Genomic DNA, 21,724 nt, shown 5'->3' on the forward strand with positions numbered 1-21,724 from the left:
TTGTCTCGCCTTTCCTCCAGAGATCAAACTCTGCATATCTTTGCCTCTAATACTTTGGACCAGTGACAACATATTACATACATAGAAAGTCCTAAATCATTATATCTTTCTCAGAAAAGTTTGAACTGCAAACAAGGTGAATTTCAATCAAAAGTGCATCCTAATATAAGGGCAAAGCACTTGAAATGATGGGCCATTACTATAGTTTGTATTAACCTTAATTTTAAATGGAAATATTAATTGCAGAATCACTTTCAGCTGTTAAGATTGTTGTGGAAAATACATCTTTGCATCAGATTTAGGCTCTGTGCAACTCTCATACTCTTCTGATAATCTACAGTATGGGTGCATGAGAATAATTGAGCATTTTAAAATCCATGGTGAAATCATGTAAACTGGAGGCATGATTGTCTGTAAACTGTAATAGCCTTATCAAGAGCGCTTTGTGAAGTAATTCACTTCAAGGTTTATTCCAAACGAGAGAGAGCAAGTAATGAAAGTACCATTTAGAGAGAGCAACAGTGGGATACTGGAAGTAAAAAATACATTAATTTTCTCAATAGAGAAATAGATTTTTCTACATAAAGCTTTTAAGACTATATGGTTTATGCATCTGTTAAGCCCTCACTTATAAGTTTTGTTTTGTTTTAGTTGAATAAAAACATAATTCCAGGCTAATAAATCCTAAAGAAAGAATTCCGCCATTTAGAGAACTACAATGAACAAATCAGTTGATGCTTAATATTTTTGTGGAAGCTGTGACAGCCAGTGTATTGTGGCCAATTTGAATCGGAAGTGGCTTTGAATCATACCTATGCAGGAATCAGTTTAAAGTTTTCAGTCACTTGCTAGGTATTTTATTCAGTAGATAATGTACAAAGAAAAAGCTTGATATTAAGTGAAATGCAGCAATTACTCATGCCTCCCTGTGGCTTGAAAAATACAATCCTCTCTGTTGTGCTACATTTTCCCGTGTTTTAAAAGGAACGTGCTTGTAATTCAACATCTCTTGTTCACTTTCAGCTGGTTCCAACATGTGTTGGTTGCCAGGGAGGCTGCAGTTATTGAGAATCCAATGACCTACCGATGCACACCAGGTCCATGAAGCCATACATGGCGTAACAGATCTGGAAGAGCAGGTCCTGCCGTTGCCACTTGGCCGATGGGCTGAGAGAGGACCAGACCAGCCAGGAGATACTGGCAATCAGGAACAGGGAACCCAAAACAGCTGCAGCTATCTGAACTTTCTCTATCACCGTCAAAGAAATGGCCTGCCACTGGAGACACAAAAAATGTAGACTAATAGATAGTACAGTTCCAGTACCACATTTCAGCACACATGAAAAAAATCATGAAGACATGGCATAATATTCATACATTAAACAAGTAATATTAGTGACTTATCAGCCAGAATTATAGAGAATGATAATATAAAAAGTTGCACTCATGGGCTCAATTATTATATATATTTTTGTATTAATACTTCAGCAAGTATGCATGCAAGTTGATCAAAAGTGACAGTAAAGACAGTGTTCCAAAATCCAATTTCCAATAAATGCTGTTATTTTGAACCTTATATTTATCAAAGTATCCTGGAAAAACAACTGTTTTGATCATTGATAAAAATAAGGAATGTTTCTTGAGCAGCAAATCAGCATATTACAGTAGATTGATTTCTGGAGGATCATGTGACACTGAAAACTGGAGTAATAATGGTGACGATTCAGCTTTGCATCACTGAAATAAATAAAATTTTACAATATATTACAACAGAAAACAGTTTTACAATTTTAAATTGTAATAATGTTTCACAACATTACTGTTTTTCTATACTCTGGATCAAACAAATGCAGTCTTGGTGAGCAGAAAAGACTTATTTCAAAAACATTTAAAAAAATCGTATAATCCACAAACTACTAAACAGCATTGATTGATTGATTAATTAATTGACTGATTATTAGAACTATGGAATATCTTTCAAATAAAACATGAATAAAATTACATTATTGATCAAGTAAGCCTTACCCCAATTCACTACGGTAAACTTACTCAAATGATTTATATTTTGAGCAATTAGGGCAGTTTTTACATTTCATGCCCATAATAAAAAAAATGGTCTAGCTGCTTGCTCACAATACATTGTTTTTAATGTAGACATTATTCTAGCTGTCACTGGGTCTTATAGAATGACAGATCTTATCATAGGCAAATCAAACTGAAAAAAGCACGACTAAACAATTCAACCACAAATGGCAATATACAGACCAACGTTGTGTGGTTCACCTTTAAAGTAACTAAAAACAAAGAAAAAATTGCCTATTTATCATCTGAAGGTTAGATCAAAAGAAAATAAAAATGACAGAAAGTAAAATCGGTGAGAGCAGAAGCTTTAAACCCAGAGAAGCATATACATTTCTTCATCTAACACAGTATGAAAGGAATAAGATGAACACACAGCTACTGCTCTCAGTATTGTGGTAGTATAATGGCACAGTGATCCGATGGCTAGATCATGGTGCTGTATGACTACCATATTCATATGTCATACAAGATGCACTACATGGCCAAAGTTTGTGAACATAGTTTTCTAGTTCAGTCAAGCATACAGTCATGTAATATCCAAAAAATGGTAGATACCATTTCCTTCCCAACATAACAGTGCTCTCTGCACAAAGCAGGATCCATGAGGAAATGATTTACTGACTGTAGTATAGAAGAACTTGGCTGGACTTCACAAAACGCCAACCTGAAATTCACTGAACACCTTTGGGATGACTGTGAGCCAGGCCCAATCGTATAAAATCAGTGTCTGACCTCACTAATGCTCTGGTGTCTGAGCGAGAGCAGTGTTCCCTGCAGCCGTGTTTCACCGCCTAGCCTTGCCAGAAGAGTGGAATAGAGTAATGATGGCTTATTAATGGCCACTGCTTTTGAAATGAATTGCATGGTTTTGCTAAACAAACATGTGGGTGTCATGTTCAGGTGTCCATACACTTTTGGCCATGCAGTGTACTTTAAAGAATACCAATGGTGGACAGACATGAAACCAATGCTAACTCACCACCAATTCGTATGTATTTTACGAGGTGGCCAATTTGTACTACCACACTCTTTTTTGATTTTGTACCATTTGTCTAGACCTCAGTGACAGGTAGGTGTGTTTTTTGAAAAGAAAAAGTTGACGAGTACTTTTCTAGTACAATAAAAACTGGCAGTGTTGGTTTGGTTACAAATAGTCCAGGGCGTCTTTTGTTGCTATAACAACAGCTGCAATGGTAGCCTAGCTGTGTGCTGCAGAAATGTCGGCTTTTGAAGTTAACGTTGGCTTTTGACGGGGAGGTTAATGTCAGTTCACAACGACGTTTGTGGGAGCACAACATTATATGGGGAACGAAACTGTATGGTGCTTTCAACAATTTAATCCAGGAGCTCTGGTTAGATGATGCACAGTTTTCGGCATATTTAGACTAGATATTTTGTACTTACAGGTCCTTCTAAAAAAATTAGCATATTGTGTTAACAGTTCATTATTTTCCATAATGTAATGATAAAAATTAAACTTTCATATATTTTAGATTAATTGAACACCAACTGAAATATTTCAAGTCTTTTATTGTTTTAATACTGATGATTTTGGCATACAGCTCATGAAAACCCAAAATTACAATGCACTGGATAGCTAGCCAATCAGCGCACACCTCGCTTTTTCAGACCTATGAGCTTTGTTAAAATATTGTTGCTCTTTTGGAAAGTCGGGGCATAGAGGAGAGACAATAATGTACATTATATGGAAAATAAATAGTGTTTTTTTAACCTTAAACCGCATAACATCAAAATACACCAAATACACAAAATAATGTTCTCTTGGGTAGCCATATACGCTGTTCATACGGGACACGTCCCAGCCAGGATTTTAATAATGCTATATCCAGGTTTTGGCTATTTGCACTGTGCTGGTTGATCGTTGTGTAACATTCATGAGAGCTATAAAGAGCAGAGCAGATGACTGCTTTCGCTTTCGAATCACTTTCATGTGTTTGTTTGTTCGTTTGACTTGAAGCATTGTGGCGCACTTTGTTTTGTTTTTTTGGGGATTTGTGTGCAGCGACGTTTCAAGTCAATCGAACGAACAAACCCATGCGCATATTTGCATCGCTTTGATCATTCCCTCTAGATCGCACCTTCTCACACGCAGCCCCACGATTGGTCGATTATGTACAATACCTGCATATTATTTGTCAAACTGCTCTGGATGTTTAAGGCAATATTAAAATATCTGTATGAATGGCACATATGGCCACCCTACCCTTCTAACACAGCCCAGGAAAGGAGTGAGTTACCTGTAGCGGGTTCTTGGTGCTGATGGCGATGACCTGGTATTTGTAGTAGCAGAGTTCACAGCTCCAGGATCCTCTCTCACTAATCCACTTAATAAGACAGGGCTCATGAGTGCAGCGAACAGAACCACTACAGCGACACGGGCTCAGCAGCTCTCCCTGCAAGACACAACACATGCTTCTATTAGCAGAAGCTAATCTCCCCCGAAATAATGCCGAAACCATAGTACATAAACACCCGGCTCAACGATAAATTAGATAAAATACAACAATTACTTACAATCTGAATAAATTAATACTTGTTTCCACCATGGGATTAAGGCAAAATGTTAATTCCGACTTTTAATGTCCAAATCTTGACCTTTTTTCTTGCAATTTTGTAAAAAAGGTCAAAATGACGAGATATAAACTTGTAATTTCGAGAAAAAAGTCAGATTTCCAAGATATAAACTCAGAATTCAGACTTTTTCTTACAGTATTTACATTTTTTCTCTAAATTCTGAATTTAAATATTGCAATTGAGAAAGTTTTCATTTCATCCTCACTTAAAGATATGGAAGCTTGTTCACACCACAAAATAAAAAAGGGAATTGCAACTTTTCATCTCACAGTTCCTTTTCTTAAAATTGCTTGTTTATATCTCATACAGTAGTCTTTCTGTGAGAAAAAAGCTTGAATTATAATAAAGAAATCGCAATTTTCAGTTAAAAAAAAAAAATTCCATATATTTAAGTCGAGATGAAATTAACATTTTCTACATGATTGTTATTGATCTTATGCATATGTTTTTTTTAGGGCCCGAGCACCACGGTGCGAGGACCCTCTTGGAATTGCTCCATTTTCTGACCTTGTCATTTTTAATGCTGAACATATGCAGGACTCCAATCATTTCATTTTCTTAAACCCTGCCCCTTCAAACTTGCGTTCATCTCAAAATCCAACCAACTGATCTACAGAACCGAATCCTTTTTCAAAACTCCATTATTCTCTTTCGTAAATCACAGTATGGAATCAAAGTTCTATTGCTATTGCTACGTAATTTTTATTACGACTTTCAGGTGTGGTCATATTTACAAAATAAAGTATTTTTTAAAAGAAATTCGCACCATTGGGAGTTCAGAAAAAAAAGTTCCCCTTACAGATTTTGAATGTGTATAAGTTAGACTTATATAGACTTTCTAGAATTTTTTGAATCAGTATTTAAAAATGTATTTAAAATATTTATCTATTTATTTAGTCTGTGTGAGTTGTGCTTTATACAATTCTAGACTTTCTAGAATTTCTTTAATCAGTATTTAAAAATGTATTTAAAATATTTATTTATTTATTTATTTATTCTTTTACAATTATTTTTATTTTAAAAATATAATTAATTATAAATTCCTAAATATTACATTTTGGAGAGACAATATCATTTTTGACATTTCACAACCTAAGCTAACCTTGCCTTTTCACAACAAAAAAGGTCAAATTGTCTGATATTTCCAGGCAAGTTTTTCAAATAAGCAGTGTAGCAGTTCCCACATCTTTATTATTATGGCAGGACAGTGTTGTATCATCCTAACATTATGCCTCCCAAAAAATATCAAAACAAATATTAATTGAGACTTCAAAAACATGCTCATCATAGAAGAGGTATGCTGAAGCCATTTTATGTATGAATTGGATTATTAAAGTATTTTTTAACGAATTAATAGATCCAGTCCAAAACATGAGTGTCACACCATTGACCCATCCATTAGTTGTACAAATTATTAATGAGGACCACTTAAGAGTTACTTGGGACAAGCCCCAGTGACCTTCACAAAAGCTTTACCCATGGAACATTAATTTGGGAAATATAGTTTAATTGTCTTGCACATCTTGTTAAAAAACTGTGTCCAGTTTGACTTCAATAGATAATAAAAACTCCAAATTCTCCTTTCCAGCAGCATAGGGACATAATTTGATTGATTACTGTTTTGCAGTTCATGTGAATCATGCATAAACCGAGACAACAAACCCACTGCCTCAAAATCACACATCTTACTACAGGCTTAAACATTTCAAGTGCTGCATGTCAAAACATCTTCACAGAAGCCTCACAGCAATATTTACAATGTTTCAAAACAGCACACGTTTCAAACGTTCCTCTAGTGAGATTTGCGTGGGTGACAAATAGTTGCCTAATCCAGCGTGTTTACTTTGAGCTCATTAAACCAGTGCGAAGTATCTATCTATCCGGTTATATTTACACAAAAGTGAACATTCGACATATCAAATTCATTGCTTTATAAATAGCAACCAGACACAATGACGGCATCTATCATTTGGCCTTACAAACACATATACATACACACCATAATGAGGGATGATCAAATAAAAGCATCTGTTTGGTCCCTGGCAACAGTGTGTTGGGACTTGCTCACTGATTGGAGTTGAGTCAAACTGATCCCTATGGCACTGATAGAAATTACCTTCCTGCGCTGATCAGATTCGCTCCACCGTCTTTTTTAGATCGCTTCAGTTTAGCACCTTTATAAGGGGTACTGAATTTCCATCAGCATAAAGTATGCATTATTTACATACTGCGTTCTCAGAAGGAGATATTTAGGGAGAGATCGGGATGGCAACTCAAACTGCCTTCAAGTTAAGCATTGTAAGAAAACGCAGATCACTGCTTGCCCTGTAGCTCTGATGAGCAGCACTAATGAGTATAGTTCCCAGCAGTCGGCTTGATGTCCCTCACTGAACTGACACACTCATTTAGTTCTACATGCACAGGGTTATGCACAGGACAAACTGCTGAAAACACAGTCCCGATTTGGCTCACATTCAAGCAGCTCCAGGTACAAACTGCTGCAGTTTACAGTTTTACTCTTATTGACACAAATCAAGTGGGAAAATAAATCTTATAAATTTTGTGTTTTATGGCTTTTGAACATGTAAAATATAGTGTAAAAGTTCCATGTACATAATTTTGGATTTTAATGCATAGCTTTTTTAAGTGAGCATGGTACTAGTAATTACTAAGGTTCAACTTCTCTATACTAATAACCTGATAAAATGTAACTTGAATTCATTGTAAGTGACAAAGGGCCATTTTACTAAACAGGGCAAAGTAGTACGATAGCGCAATTCCAAAATCGCACCATTGGGTTTGAACATTTTTGTGGGTAATTTACTGACAATGCACAAATTAAAGAACACAGATGCAACATCTCATTTCCATAATGACCACAATCTACCAAGCGCTGTGCAAATTAGTGTAAGGATTTGTAATGTGTGTTCCTCTGACATTCCAAATAAATGAATACTATACATGTGGAAAAAATTATCTTGCTTCTATCGCGCACTTTCTGTTCCCTGTGGTACCTCCTCCTAGCAACATTTCAAGTGCAAAATAATTTAAGACATGATTTTTTTGAGCGTTAAATAATAGTGCAAATACCAGTAATTTGAGGAGCACAAACTTTAGTTAATTGCATTGCATGATTCATTTTAATACTCTCCTCTCATAAATTTTGCATCTGAAAGGGAACTTCTGCAAATGCATATTCAGTAAGGTCAGGTGCAAAAATAACTGTGTCCATGCCTTTTCAGCACTAATTCTTCACTGCATTTCTTTTGGTAATTTCTAACCCTACTATTTTAATGCCATAAGACAGTTTGTGCTGGCCTGTTAGTAAATCTGTCCTTAAATGCATCAGCAAATGCTGTTGTGTTTTCTGAGATTAAATTTTGGATACATCATTACATTTAAGATCTAGGTAGGGATACATGACCCCACTTCTGTGAGTGTATGTTTCGCTTCCCATTTTCATTTTAAAAACTGCGCTCTCCGGTGGTCACATTTGTTGGCTGCATACATTAAATTTGCTTCATTTGAAAAAAGTAACAATTATATTCCAAAGTAAGAAAGAAATTATAATAATTTACTCCTCACAAGGAATAGCATTCAGTTTTATAATGGTTAGTTTTCTGAAATAAGACATCCTCGATGACATATGCAACCAACACATGCGACCTCTGGAGGGCGCAGCCTTTGAAATGAGAGCTATTATTTTCAAGAAAACAAAACTCGCTTATAGCTCTACAGTTTCGCTTGAAAGGTGAAGAAACACCTAGCAGAAAGTCTATTATTTTTATGACTCTCCAGTTGATTTAGATGAAATTGCTATGCTGCTCGATACATCAGATAACTCAGCGGTGAGTTCAACGGCATGCTGAGGTCATCAATTAGCAATCTGTGGTCCAGATCCAGACTGGAGTGAGCGTGTTCAAAACTTGTCTGGCAACAGTTCAGATACACTAGTTTTCTCAAATACATTTAAGCCTACATATTTGATTGAATCTTAATCAAATCTGTATATGCAAATAATTTAGCTGTAGACAAATAATCAGACAAAAATGAGATGAGACAGCAGTTTGCCAGCTCCTGAGGACAAGGACAAAGTGTCATTCAAAAAAGAGAAACAGATGATGAGAACTTAACCATTAAAGAAGAATGAACAGAAGAGTTTGCTTTTATGGACCCTGATTACAACAAGTAAAACATCTTATTTGTTTTCATTTGTTCAGTTAGTTTCTTGTTAAGTGATAAGATGTGTTTGTTGGGAACAAATCCATCATTTTGTGGAGGAAGTGTTATTATGGATTATGGACTGGTATTTTGGTCACCCGCAATGGTTTGAAGCAACAGATCCATTTATGAGCAAGTGATGTAATGATACATTTCCATGAAGAAACAAACTAATCTACATCTCGGATGGCCTAAGGGTGACTACATTTTTCCAATTAAATTTTTTTTTGGGCGAACTATTCCTTTAAAAAGTTATAAAGAAATAGTTAAAATGGAATAAGACATCCAGATATTTTGGATCTTATGCAAGTTTTCTGGCCCCTGCAGGAAACCCGTTGAAGAGCCTGGTGTCTAAGGTCATATCAGTATTTCTGCAGACCTCTTTATAAAAACCAGACTGTTTTCCAGTCTAGACTTGGGCCAGACTATTCAAGGCTGGTGTAAATGTAAAGAGGCTCTGTTCAAAACATGTGTATCTTTGTGTTCTCCTAGATTGACCTTTATCACTGTTTCAAAGTGCATTTTACTGTCCATTTAGGTGGTAACAGAAACATAAGGGAACATAGCAAAAGTTTTCTGTACTTTCAGAGCTTTGAATAAACTTGAATTTATAAAATAAATAAATACATAAAATATTGATTAGTTGAATGGATTTTTATCTTGTCTCACTATTTCATTATTTTATTGTCCCTGCAGTCAATTGCTCACAACCCATTGTGATTTTGGTCAGTGGATCTTGTTTCAGGAACCAGATATATAACAAGTGCTGATACAACACAAAACAGCAGGACAAGCCAAAGTCTATAAGGTAAACTGGCTATTTTTTTAACTATTATTTTTGTGACTTTTGTACGGAAGTTCTAAGCGGCCATGCATTATGATTTTTTTTCCTTTTTGTTTTCTCGTTATAACGACTTAATTTTCTCATTATCTCGACATAACGAAAGTTGTTTTCTCATTATAACGACTTATTTTTCTCATTATCTCGACATAATGAAGTTCGTTTTCTCGTTATAACGACTTATTTTTCTCGTTATATCGACATAACGAAAGTTTGTTTTCTCGTTATAACGACATGACAGTTTTACTGTTGCTATAGTAACGAACTCAACTTTGACAGGCATCTGATGGACAACCATGCAGGCGCTCTTACTGTAGCCTATATTTCAGCAAATTTAACTTAGCCTAGGTAATAACGTCTAGAATACTGTATATAAATAAAGGCTGATCAATCACTGTTGATTTTTCCAGAGACAGTACAATGAACGTTTTGTTTTTGTAATTAACATGTTTAAATGGCAACACCGCGAAATTAGAGCTGCTTGGATTAAACTCACTTTTCATTTTCCCTTTATTTGAAATGAAATTATATATAATTTGTAATTTGTAGTACTCATTATATGATGCGGCAGATATCATGTGTGTTACAAGCTTCTGTTTGAAAAGAGCGTCCATGTATAGGACTACGTGTAGTGTGTGTGTGTGTGTAGAAAAAAACGATTACAACATTATAGAACAAAACTGAATTAAATTAGCCTATGGATTTTACACATACATCACATTTCTCATCAATATGGTTAACAATAAAGATTAGTAATAAGGAAAAGTAGCACATCAGCCTACATCGTTAAATCCCGTCCTACTGTAGATAAACAGAATACAGTGACATCAACCTTGGTTTTGATAAGCAGTTATTTTATGACACAGAACGCGTTGGTGAAACTCATGCATCTAGCAGGAACTTAATACACAAAATATTCATATTGATTCAATCATTTAACATTTATGAATTAATTAAATGTCAGTAATGAAGACTGCACAAATTATAGCGATCATGAGGAAGGTCCGCAGTAAAGTGGATAGTGTACAACGCCCCATCAGTTATATTCAGGTCTATAGTGCCACCTGCTGGTGCAGTTTTTTAACTTTTTAGAGAAAATTAAGTCGTTATAATGAGAAAACGAACTTCGTTATGTCGAGAAAACGAACTTCGTTATGTCGAGAAAACGAGAAAATGAAGTCGTTATAACGAGAAAACGAACTTCGTTATGTCGAGAAAACAAGAATATTAAGTCGTTATAACGAGAAAACAAGAAGAAAAAAAAATATAATGCATGGCCGCTTAGAACTTCCGTACTTTTGTGACTTTTTTGTGAATTTCAGAATTTGACATAATCCCCTTGCTCTTTGATGTCAACATGTAAAGCGTTTTTCTCTTTTACCTCCAGTTAATGAAACTATTTATTTTGTCATCCTTTGTCATCTTTATCTTGCATTTTATTATTCGCCTGTAGCATTACTATTGCTTTTTTTCACTGCTGTCTACATCAGAACAGACCTACAACACATTTCTGGGTTACAACACACTAGTGGTTACAACACACTAGTGCTTATCAACTGGTTTCAGGTTATCATTCATGAATATTTCTGCATAATAGTTGATTTATTTACTCCCTTTGACAGCTGATTCAAATTTGAAATCTATTCATATTTGCAAATTTGTATCATCTATTCTTAAGCTCCTGTACAGGCACATAATGGCATATAACACACACATGCATGCCCACACATGCTCACACATTCACTCACACATCACTTCTCTGCTCATACTGTAACACCTACTGCAATTCAGTGTGGCAAATGATCCAGGCATAATTTGACAAGAAAACTACAGAAAGCAGAACTACAGGCAAACTACCTACCTTTTATCTCACTCTACCATGCCACCATGTAGTTTTATCAGCGTATCAGAATTTTTTTTTTCTTACATTTCAATATTAAAATCATTCAATATTAGTGAGGTCAATATTCATTTAATATTCATTAATTTAATATAAACAGCTGATGTGAAATATCTAGTGCTTGGCCTCATGGAAGTCGATGGAAATGTTGAGTAAAATTTATAATTTGTCAATAATTTGTTTTGACTTCAGTAAAATGACAATATATTGGAATGCTGCAGAATTTGGCACCTGCCCAAACTGCCAAAGGCTCCAAAAGTTGGTTAAAGGGCCATGGTGTTGGTGTGCTTGACTGGCAAGCAAACTCCCCAGACCTGGACCCCATTGAGAATCTGTGGAGTATTGTCATGAGGAAAATGAGAAACAATACCACCTCAGCAGTGCCACAAACAAAGTGAGGCAGTAATTAAAGCAAAAGGCGCCCCTACCAAGTATTGAGTACATGTGCAGTAAATGAACATACTTTCCAGAAGGCCAACAATTCAGTAAAAAAATTTTTTTATTGCTCTTATGAAGTATTCTAATTTGTTGAGATAGTGAATTGGCTGTTTTTAATAGTGAGCCAAAAGCATCACAATAAAAAAAATTAAAACTTAAACTACTTCAGTCTGTGCACACTGAATTTATTTAACATACAAGTTTCACAATTTGAGTTGAATTACTGAAATAAATTAACTTTTCCACGACATTCTAATTTACTGAGATGCAACTGTATTCCATAGAGCCGTGTAATAACATGAATTAATGCACTGTGAACAAACTTGAATATAAACATTTTGTAAATTTAAAGAGCCAGTAAGATGAAAATTCTAAGCTTCCTATCACTATCACTGTTTATAAATCCTGTACAACAGGTTTAAATCCATTCAAGGTTAAAAAACATTGTCATTTTGTCAAAATATCATTTTAAAATTACCTCAATTCTCAGAGATCCCCAAACGGTTCGCGCAAAGCTGTTCAAAAGATTCAGTTTCCTTAAACCACACCTTTTGGTAGCATACTGTGTTCTGATTGGTCAACTGACATAGTCAGTTTTGATTGGTTGTTCCGCACACAACTTCACAACTTAGTCTTCTCTTCGGGGTCTGTTGTGAGCGAGTTCAGAACACTGCAGTGTAGTGATGACCGGTTCGCGAACTAATCATTCGATTTAACTGGTTCACCAAATCAAACTGAATCATTTGCAACAGTTCACATCTCCAATAAGCATTAATCCACGAATGACTTAAGCTGTTAACTTTTTTAACATGGCTGACACTCCCTCTCAACAAGTTCAAACAAACCAATATCCCGGAGTAATTCATTTACTCAAACAGTACACTGACTGAACTGCTGTGAAGAGAGAACGTCTCTAGGTTACGTATCTAACCCTAGTTCCTTGAGGATTTGCCGCAGCGTTCCATTTGACGCAGCGTCTCGTTCCCTCGAGGAACTAGGGTTACATACGTAACCTAGAGACGTTCCTCTTCAGGAACTCAAGCTGCGTCAAATGCGCTTTGGAGAACGAGTACCAACGTTGCCAGACTACCAAACCCCTGCCTAGTGTGTATCCGAAGAGCACAGCTTAGGACAGGAGGACAGAAGCGCCTGGAGTGACTGGCATGTCTAGGCCATATAATTTAACAAACGTAGAGGGCATGGACCACCCTGCAGCATTGCAGATGTCCAGCATGGATACACCCGCTAGGAAGGCCTTGGAGGCCGCCATACCCCAAGTAGAGTGAGCCTTGGCTCCCGACAGTAGGGGACGACCAGAGGACTCATAGGTGGCGTTGATAGGCTCGACTATCCAACGACCAATAGTCTGCTTAGAAGCAGGAGAACCCCTCTTGGGGGGACTGTAGCATACAAGCAATTGGTCAGTTTTTCTCCACAGGGCAGATCTGTGGACGTATGCGTCCAGCGCTCTAACATTTTCAGTTTAGCTACACTTGGTCGGGCTCCCAGAAGGGAGGAGGACAGAAGGCCTGCAGCACTACAGGTCGTGGTGTAACAGAGGGAACCTTGGGAACATATCCCACTGAAGGGTATATGAACGCTTTGGTCATGCCAGGTGCAAATTCAAGATAAGTGGGGGCCACAGAGAGGGCTTGAAGATCTCCTACTCTCTGCAGAGAGGGGATAGCCAACAGAAAGGAGGTTTTAAGTGTAAGATGTCTGTCTGAAATATCTTGAATGGGTTCAAACGGGGGTTTGCACATTGCCTCTAACATTACAACGAAGTCCCACGGGGGAATACAGGACCGTACTGGAGGTCTCAGCCTCAGCGCACCGCGGAGGAAACGTGTAACTAGGGGGTGTCTTACCAGAGACTGGCCATCGAGAAGGGCGTGGTAGGCCACAATGGCCACCACGTAAACCTTCAGCATGGAGTGGGTCAACCCTGCAGAGAGCCTAGCCTGTAGAAACTCCAGAACTGTACCAACTGGGCAGTTTGCTGGGTCTAACTGGTGGTCTCTGCACCATGAGGTGAAGAGTTTCCACCTAAAGGCATACAGTTTCCTCATTGAGGGAGCTCTGGATTGGAGGAGGGTCTCAACAACCTCAGTTGAGAGACCAGCTGCTAACAGTTGTGCACACGTCACACAGCAGGAAGCACCCACGCCCTCAGATCAGTTGGACGTGGTTGTGTAAAAGAGTCAAAAACTATATAAATACTGTTCATTTTCTTACACAAACCGCTCGTTTCATGTCTTAGGTCATCAATGTGTACTTACGATGGGGAATTGTTTAATTTGGACTTCTCTGTGCATGCTCTTTGAGATGATGACCTCCATTATGCGAGTCACAGACAAAAATGGAAACTACTGCGGAAACAAAGACACGTACATTTTGAATGCCCTTGAGGTAAGCTAAAACATACCAAAATTTTATTTGAAAGTGAACCATCCCTTTGATCGACCAAGCGGATATACATATGATAATCTCAAAATAGTTATATGTAAAGTATATCTGTTTATCAATACTCTGTATTAACATCGAGATTCAAGTTTAAATCAGAAACATTTACTCTCTAGAAGAAAAGGGTAGAGTGTTTCCACATCCTCTCCTTGTCAAGGTTCCACCTCTCACCTCCTATCTGTCAGCCTTTGCTATCTCTGACACATTGGCAATGTGTGAACATTTAAACCCCAGCTTCTGTAATGTGTTTCCATCCGTTCTGACAGTCTCGGCACTCTGAGCTATTGCTGCTACTGTCATTCATTTCCGTATGTGTTTTGAAGCTGCTTATACTTCCATCAAATTAATAATACAGGCCTGTAATGATATGGTGATATCTCACATGGTCATTACAGCTGTCTACCTTCATGTAGAAGAGTCAAGATTCTCGCTATAATGAAGTACATATAACATACTTGAAGGAAGGGGTTAATAAGTGTGTGATATGCTTTGGGGTTTTTATTTAGCAGGCATCATTTGAGTGATCATTCAGATGCAGACACAACCACAAGTGTTGGACAGTAATTAGTTACATGTAACAGCATTATGCAATTTAATGACACAATACATTTAGTAAGTAATAATTCACAATGGGCCATTTAATTATTAGAAAAATAATGAACACCCGAGGAGGTGAAGTGGCCACACCGCAAAGCGGTGTGCATTATTTTTCTAATAATTCAATGGCCCGGAGTCAATTATTCCGCTTATACTACGGTTACCACACCTCAAAACATAGATCAAATTATATATTTAAAGGGATTCATGCAGTTTTTGTACCTGAATCACTACTGTGAGTAGGATTATTTCTTCCGCATATCTTTTGCTAGTTCCAAAACTTAATTTTAAAACTGGTAGTGGAGGCTTGAGCCACTGATGGCATTGTAATGCAGTTATTAATTAAGTTACTAGAAAGAGAGCGAGAGAGACAGAGAGAAACTCAGAGAGAGAGAGAGATAGAGCGCTTGTGTTATTTAGGCTACCTCTTTGCGTCTCTAAACAGTGCTGTCTCTTCGCTAGTGGGAAATGTCATGTGTAGCTTTTAATTTGCTACACTATACAGGCTAACTGATAAAATCACCAGGGCAGTGCTGACAACACTTTTTTATGCAAACTGTGTGACCGTTATTACAGTTACAGAACTGTTACAGATCTGTGATGCAGTCAAGAGAGCTGCCTGGAACTACGTTCGCTGTGCGTTTCCCAGAAAATAATTGCATACCTCAGAACGTTCATCAGCCAATCAGATTTAAGCATTCAACATAGTATAAACAGTATATGCATCTTTACAAGTCCGTAGAGATTCTGCTTTAATTAATATTCTGGGTGCAGTTGAAAGCATTTGTGCATTTATTTTTAAGCAAAAATTGAGTTTATGAAAATTTGTGATAATCAACATTATGAAACATGTATTCATTGAGTGAAACCTGGAATAATAATTTAAAATGTATTAAAAAGAAAATCTTCATGGTCAAATCTTTGCTATGATAAAATACTAGCTAGACTCACAGTATCATTCAAACATTTGGGGTCAGTACTTTTATTTTTTATTTTTTTTTGAAAGAAGTCTCTTCTGCACTACAAGAGAACAGTAACATTGTGAAATTTTGTCAAACATTAAAATAAGTGTGTTCTACATGAATATACAGTAAAAACGTATTATTCCTGTTATGTGAAGCTGCAATATGTACGTAAAAGTCAAGGTCCATTAATAAAAAGGATTACTAAAATTTACGTAAACCAGTTTTAATGAGAACACACCTCTAGGTTAAAAGTATGCATTCACACAACAAATTGTTTTACAATGGAAAAACAGCTGGATTTTGCTTAAAAATCCACACTCTTCTGCTTATTGACCCACTTATCCAACCACTGCTATGCTTATTTGTGTACTGTGTGTTCTGTGTCAAGGCCATTTACACTGTTTGCTCTGTCACTTCCTCTCTCTTTGAGAGGATTAGATTTTCTTACAAGACTCCAGGTTGACAAACACAGTATGAATGTGTGTGTCATTTAATTCGTCATGAGCAAACGATTACCATGTCAGGCTTTAATCTCAGCACTAGTATCTGCTCTAAACAGATTACATTCGTTTTGGAGAAATCTGCGTCTTTGATGCAGTTTAGTTCCACAGTTATGAAACCTGTATTAAATGCAGACACTGCTATTCAGATTCACTCGACTGATTCGTCAGTGATAAAATATCCATACTGCAGAGCATTAAAAACTGAATGCATCTAATTCCCAGCGTAAAGTCCCTATGATTTCATTTGACGTATTATAATAAGTCTAATCCGGGGATGTGGAGATTTTGGAATTGAATGTACATCCATTTGTCGAGTAAATTCAGACTCACTTGATTTGTTCTACACTAATTATACATAACCACTGATGGTTTGGGGTTGTAATGATATGTTGTGAACCAGAGATGTGTGATGGGAGATCAAAGTGCGACTCGTCAGAGTGGGAGAAGAGGCCACTTTATCTAATTGTGGTATTAAAGCAGAACTATCAATACAATCTGAATGGCTGATCATTTATACATAACCCTAATAACCCTCGGTGGTGAGCACAGGCTCAGTTTATTGCGTTGGATGTTAGGTTATCGTTACACAGCAGCTGATTCATAATAGCAGAAAGAAACGAGCTCTCGGTAAGAACCGAGCATGGTTTTTATAATGAGAAGGATGCACTACCTATGTCAACTTTGTGAGTTAAAGAGGCATGAAGGGACAGAAAATAAGGAGAGAAACAGGAAAAGAGACAGCAAGCCTAGGCCAGTGTGAGAGGGAGAGAAATGAAATAGAGAATCCTTGTAAACAGCCCTGAGCGGTGATAAAATAAATAATATTTTCTGTCATTAGCATAATTGAAAGGTGGCGAAAAAATAAGACAGTTAGAGAGAGGTGCAGGTTTTTTTTTTAATGGACTGTGTGTAATGTGCTTTCTAAAAATGTACTGCAATGCAAATTTTAAGTGATTCTTTTTAGCCTAGATCTTTTTCTATTAAACACACACACACCCTGCTAGAGAAGGATGCATTGTTAATAGTTGGTAAAAGTGGCTGCAGTCAAGGATTGACTGGGACTCAAAAACAGCCTACAGAACAATCCCAAATGTATTAGAAATTGCTTGCATATACTACAAATGTGCCTTTCATATTACAGTGTCCTCCAAAAGTTTAGAAACTCCCATGGTAAAGTAAGATTTTGGAAAATATGACTAAGCATTGATAAGGAACACAAACTATATAAAAAATTAAACACTAAATATGATAAATTCTGAATACAGAACATAACTAGAACTATTTATAAACAGACTATAAATTGCATGTTGTGTGGCCTACCAACACTAAATTTACAACAGTCAGTTCAAGTCAACAAACTTGATTGTAATTACATTGTATTTAAAAGTTACTCAACAGATTCATTCAAAACGACTAATAATTAATTCAGGAGCAAATCAAGTAGCTGCTAAAATCATTCAAAAACACTGATTCAATCAGGAATTGAAGAAACAGTCGACCAACAGAGAAGGACAGCAGCTTGTGAGTGTTTTGTGTTGTTTTCTCATTAGACTACTGTGTGATCGTCATTGCTAGGAAAGTGTTTGGTTTAAATTGTGTGTCTTACTCTGATAAATACGTGCTGAAAGTGGCGCTTGGTTTTGCGTTTGCCTATTGCGGGACTGCCCAGTTCCGATCTGCTAAATAGTCAGGCGTGGCCAAAGCCAGTGACAGTACTTAATTAGCTGTTTTGAAAGCAACAGAGAAGGACAGCAGCTTGTGAGTGTTTTGTGTCGTTTTCTCATTATAATAATAATAATAATACATTTTATTTATATTGCACTTTACAGATGAAGAACACATCTCAAAGTGCTACAGGGGCACAGATAAAATAACTGAACATAAAAACAGTCAAAAACAGCATTAAAACAGAATTATATTAAGAAAATGCAATACAAAATAAGTGAGTCTTTAAATTATTTTTAAAAACCTCAATAGATTGTGGCATCCTTAGGTGGTTGGGGAGGGTATTCCACAATCGAGGTGCAGCCACCTGGAAGGCCCTATCTCCCATAGTGCGGAGTTTGGACTTGGGGACCAGGAGTTGGTGGCTATCAGAGGAACGGAGATGTCGGGTTGGGTTTTGCCTATTGATGAGTTCTTGGAGGTACGATGGTGCGCTACCGTAGACACACTGATAGGTGAGGAGACATATCTTGTACTTAATCCTGAACCTAACAGGAAGCCAGTGAAGTTTATGGAGGATGGGTGTGATGTGCTCAGATTTACGCACCCTCATCAGAACCCTGGCAGCACAGTTCTGAATGTACTGCAGTCTCTGCAGGCTCCTGCCAGGGATCCCGATGAGGAGTGCATTGCAGTAGTCCAGCCTGGAGGAGACAAAGGCATGAACCAGCTTCTCTGAATCGGAAAAGGAGAGGGAGGGGCGGAGTTTGGAGATGTTCTGAAGATGAAAGAATGCAGTCTTACAGATATGTTGGATGTGGGTGTTAAATGATAGATGGGGGTCAAATCGAACCCCCAGGTTTGTTATAGAGGATGTGAGAGAAATGTCATGGCCAGCAAATGAGTAAATGGTCAGGGTGGAGGATCGGAGTTGGTGTGGGGTCCCAATAAGGAGACCTTCAGTTTTGGAGCTGTTTAGCTGAAGGAAGTTGTCAGTCATCCATGACTTTGTCTCCTCCAGGCAGGCAGCTAGGGTGGGGAGTGATGATGTAGGGGATGTGGGGTCCAACCTGACATAGAGCTGAGTATCATCAGCATAGCAGTGGAAAGCAACTCCATGCTTGCTTATGATGTGGCCCAGGGGAAGCATGTAAATGGAGAAAAGGGTGGGGCCGAGGACCGAACCCTGAGGCACTCCACATGTGACTGTATGGGGCCTCGACCTGGCTCCCCCCAGGGCCACATACTCAACTCTATCAGTCAGGTAGGACTGAAACCACTGAAGTGCTGTGTGTGAAATGCCGATGAAGTGTTGCAGACGGTGCAACATTAGACTACTGTGTGATCGTCATTGCTAGGAAAGTGTTTTGTTTAAATTGTGTGTGTCTTACCCTGGTAAATACGTGCTGAAAGTGGCGCTTGGTTTTGCGTTTGCCTATCGTGGGACTGCCCAGTTCCGATCTGCTAAATAGTGAGGCGTGGCCAGCTGGGCTGCAGAGAGGAAATGGCAGAAATCAAGAAACTCTACCGACCTCAGTGTGTATCAGTCTCTCCTCTCTTCCTTCTCTGCAAATGTCTTCACGGCTTAAACATCCTACTACCACAACAAAATTAACAGCTGTTGTGACACTAGGACACTCTTCAAGACTTTCTCTTCTCTTCTTAATACGCCACCACCACCTCCTCCATTGACTCTTACAGCGGAGAACTTTGCAGTTTTCTTCACAAATAAGACAAGATCCATCAGTGACCAATTCTCCACACCGCAGACTGAGGACAACTTCAAAATGACCGACGCACTCTCTTTCTCCTCCTTCTCCCTACTCTCAGAGATGGACATCTCCAAACTTCTCCTGTCCAATCACCCTACTACTTTTCCACTTGATCCCCACTCACCTCCTTCAAGCGATCTCTTCTTCAGTCATACCTTCGCTTACTCACATTATCAACTCCTCTCTTCACTCTAGAACATTTCCCTCAGCATTCAAGCAGGCTCAGGTAAGCCCACTGCTCAAGAAACCATCTCTAAATCCAGCGCTTCTTGAAAACTACAGACCGGTAGGTATCCCTTCTTCCATTCGTTGCAAAGACACTTGAGCGAGCTGTGTTCAACCAGCTTTCTATGTTCCTTGTACAGAACAACCTAATGGACAGCAACCAATCTGGCTTCAAAAGTGGGCACTCAACTGAGACTGCTTTGCTCTCGGTTATTAAAGCCCTGCGACTAGCAAGAGCAGCTTCAAAATCCTCGGTACTCATCTTACTGGACCTGTCTGCTGCTTTTGACACTGTTAATCACCAGATTCTCCTGTCCACCCTCAGAAAGATGGGCATCTCTGGAACTGCACTCCTGTGGGTTAAGTCCTACCTCTCTGACAGATCCTTCAGTGTGTCTTGGAGGGGTGATGTTTCAAAGTCACACCACCTTGCTACTGGGGTTCCTCAAGGCTCAGTACTTGGACCACTTCTTTTCTCCATCTACATGACATCATTAGGATCTGTCATTCAGAAGCATGGCTTTTCTTATCACTGCTACGCTGATGACACCAAACTCTACTTTTCATTCCAGCCCAGACCCGACGGTAGCTGCTCGCATTTCAGCCTGAGTGACATTTCTAGCTGGATGAATGACCATCACCTTCAGCTTAATCTTACGAAGACAGAACTCCTGGTGATTCCAGCTAACCCATTGCTTCATCACAACTTCTCTATACAGCTGGGCTCATCAACCATTACTCCTTCGAGGACAGCCAGAAACCTAGGAGTTGTGATGGATCATCAGTTAAGCTTCACAGACCACATTGCTACAATGACCCGGTCCTGCAGGTTTGCCTTATACAACATTAGGAAGATTAGACCCTTCCTGTCAGAGCAAGCAACCCAACTTCTTGTCCAAGCTCTTGTTCTCTCCAGACTGGACTTTTGTAATGCTCTCCTGGCAGGCCTTCCTGCATGTACTGTCAAGCCTCTGCAATTGATCCAGAATGCAGCAGCGAGGGTTGTCTTCAATGAGCCAAAAAAAGCTCATGTTACTCCTTTCCTCATTGTATACTCCTCATACACTGGCTACCAGTAGCCGCTCGCATCAAATTCAAGGTACTGATGCTTGCCTACAAGACGACCACTGGCACGGCTCCAACATACCTAAACTCACTGGTTAAATCTTATGTGCCCTCCAGAAGTTTGCGCTCTGCAAGTGAATGACGCCATGTGGTGCCATCCCAAAGAAGTTCAAAATCACTCTCACGGACCTTTTCCTGGACTGTGCCCAGCTGGTGGAATGACCTCCCAATCTCAACATTCTTTAATCATTTTCAAGAAACATCTAAAGACTCATTTTTTTCGCCTGCACTTAACCAACTAATACCAGCACTTTTACTTTTCTTGTGTTTTCATTTATAAAATAAATAAATAAATAAATAAAACCTGGCTATGAATTATATACTAGACTAAC

At 38.2% G+C, this 21,724-nt stretch overlaps 1 protein-coding gene across 2 annotated transcripts in view; it reads right to left on the minus strand.

The window, feature by feature from the left end:
• The window catches only part of marchf4a (membrane-associated ring finger (C3HC4) 4a), a 45,071-nt gene that overhangs the window by 13,717 nt on the left and 9,630 nt on the right, over positions 1 to 21,724 (minus strand). For both annotated transcript variants that reach the window (XM_026204343.1, XM_026204344.1), the window contains 2 exons: positions 4,341 to 4,496; positions 1,085 to 1,277 (listed from right to left, as the gene is read on the minus strand). In XM_026204343.1, coding sequence (XP_026060128.1) covers positions 1,085 to 1,277; positions 4,341 to 4,496 — 349 coding nt within the window. The remainder of the gene's footprint in view (positions 1 to 1,084; positions 1,278 to 4,340; positions 4,497 to 21,724) is intronic.

Source organism: Carassius auratus, chromosome 26 (assembly GCF_003368295.1).
Source record: "Carassius auratus strain Wakin chromosome 26, ASM336829v1, whole genome shotgun sequence".
Lineage (NCBI taxonomy): Eukaryota > Metazoa > Chordata > Actinopteri > Cypriniformes > Cyprinidae > Carassius > Carassius auratus.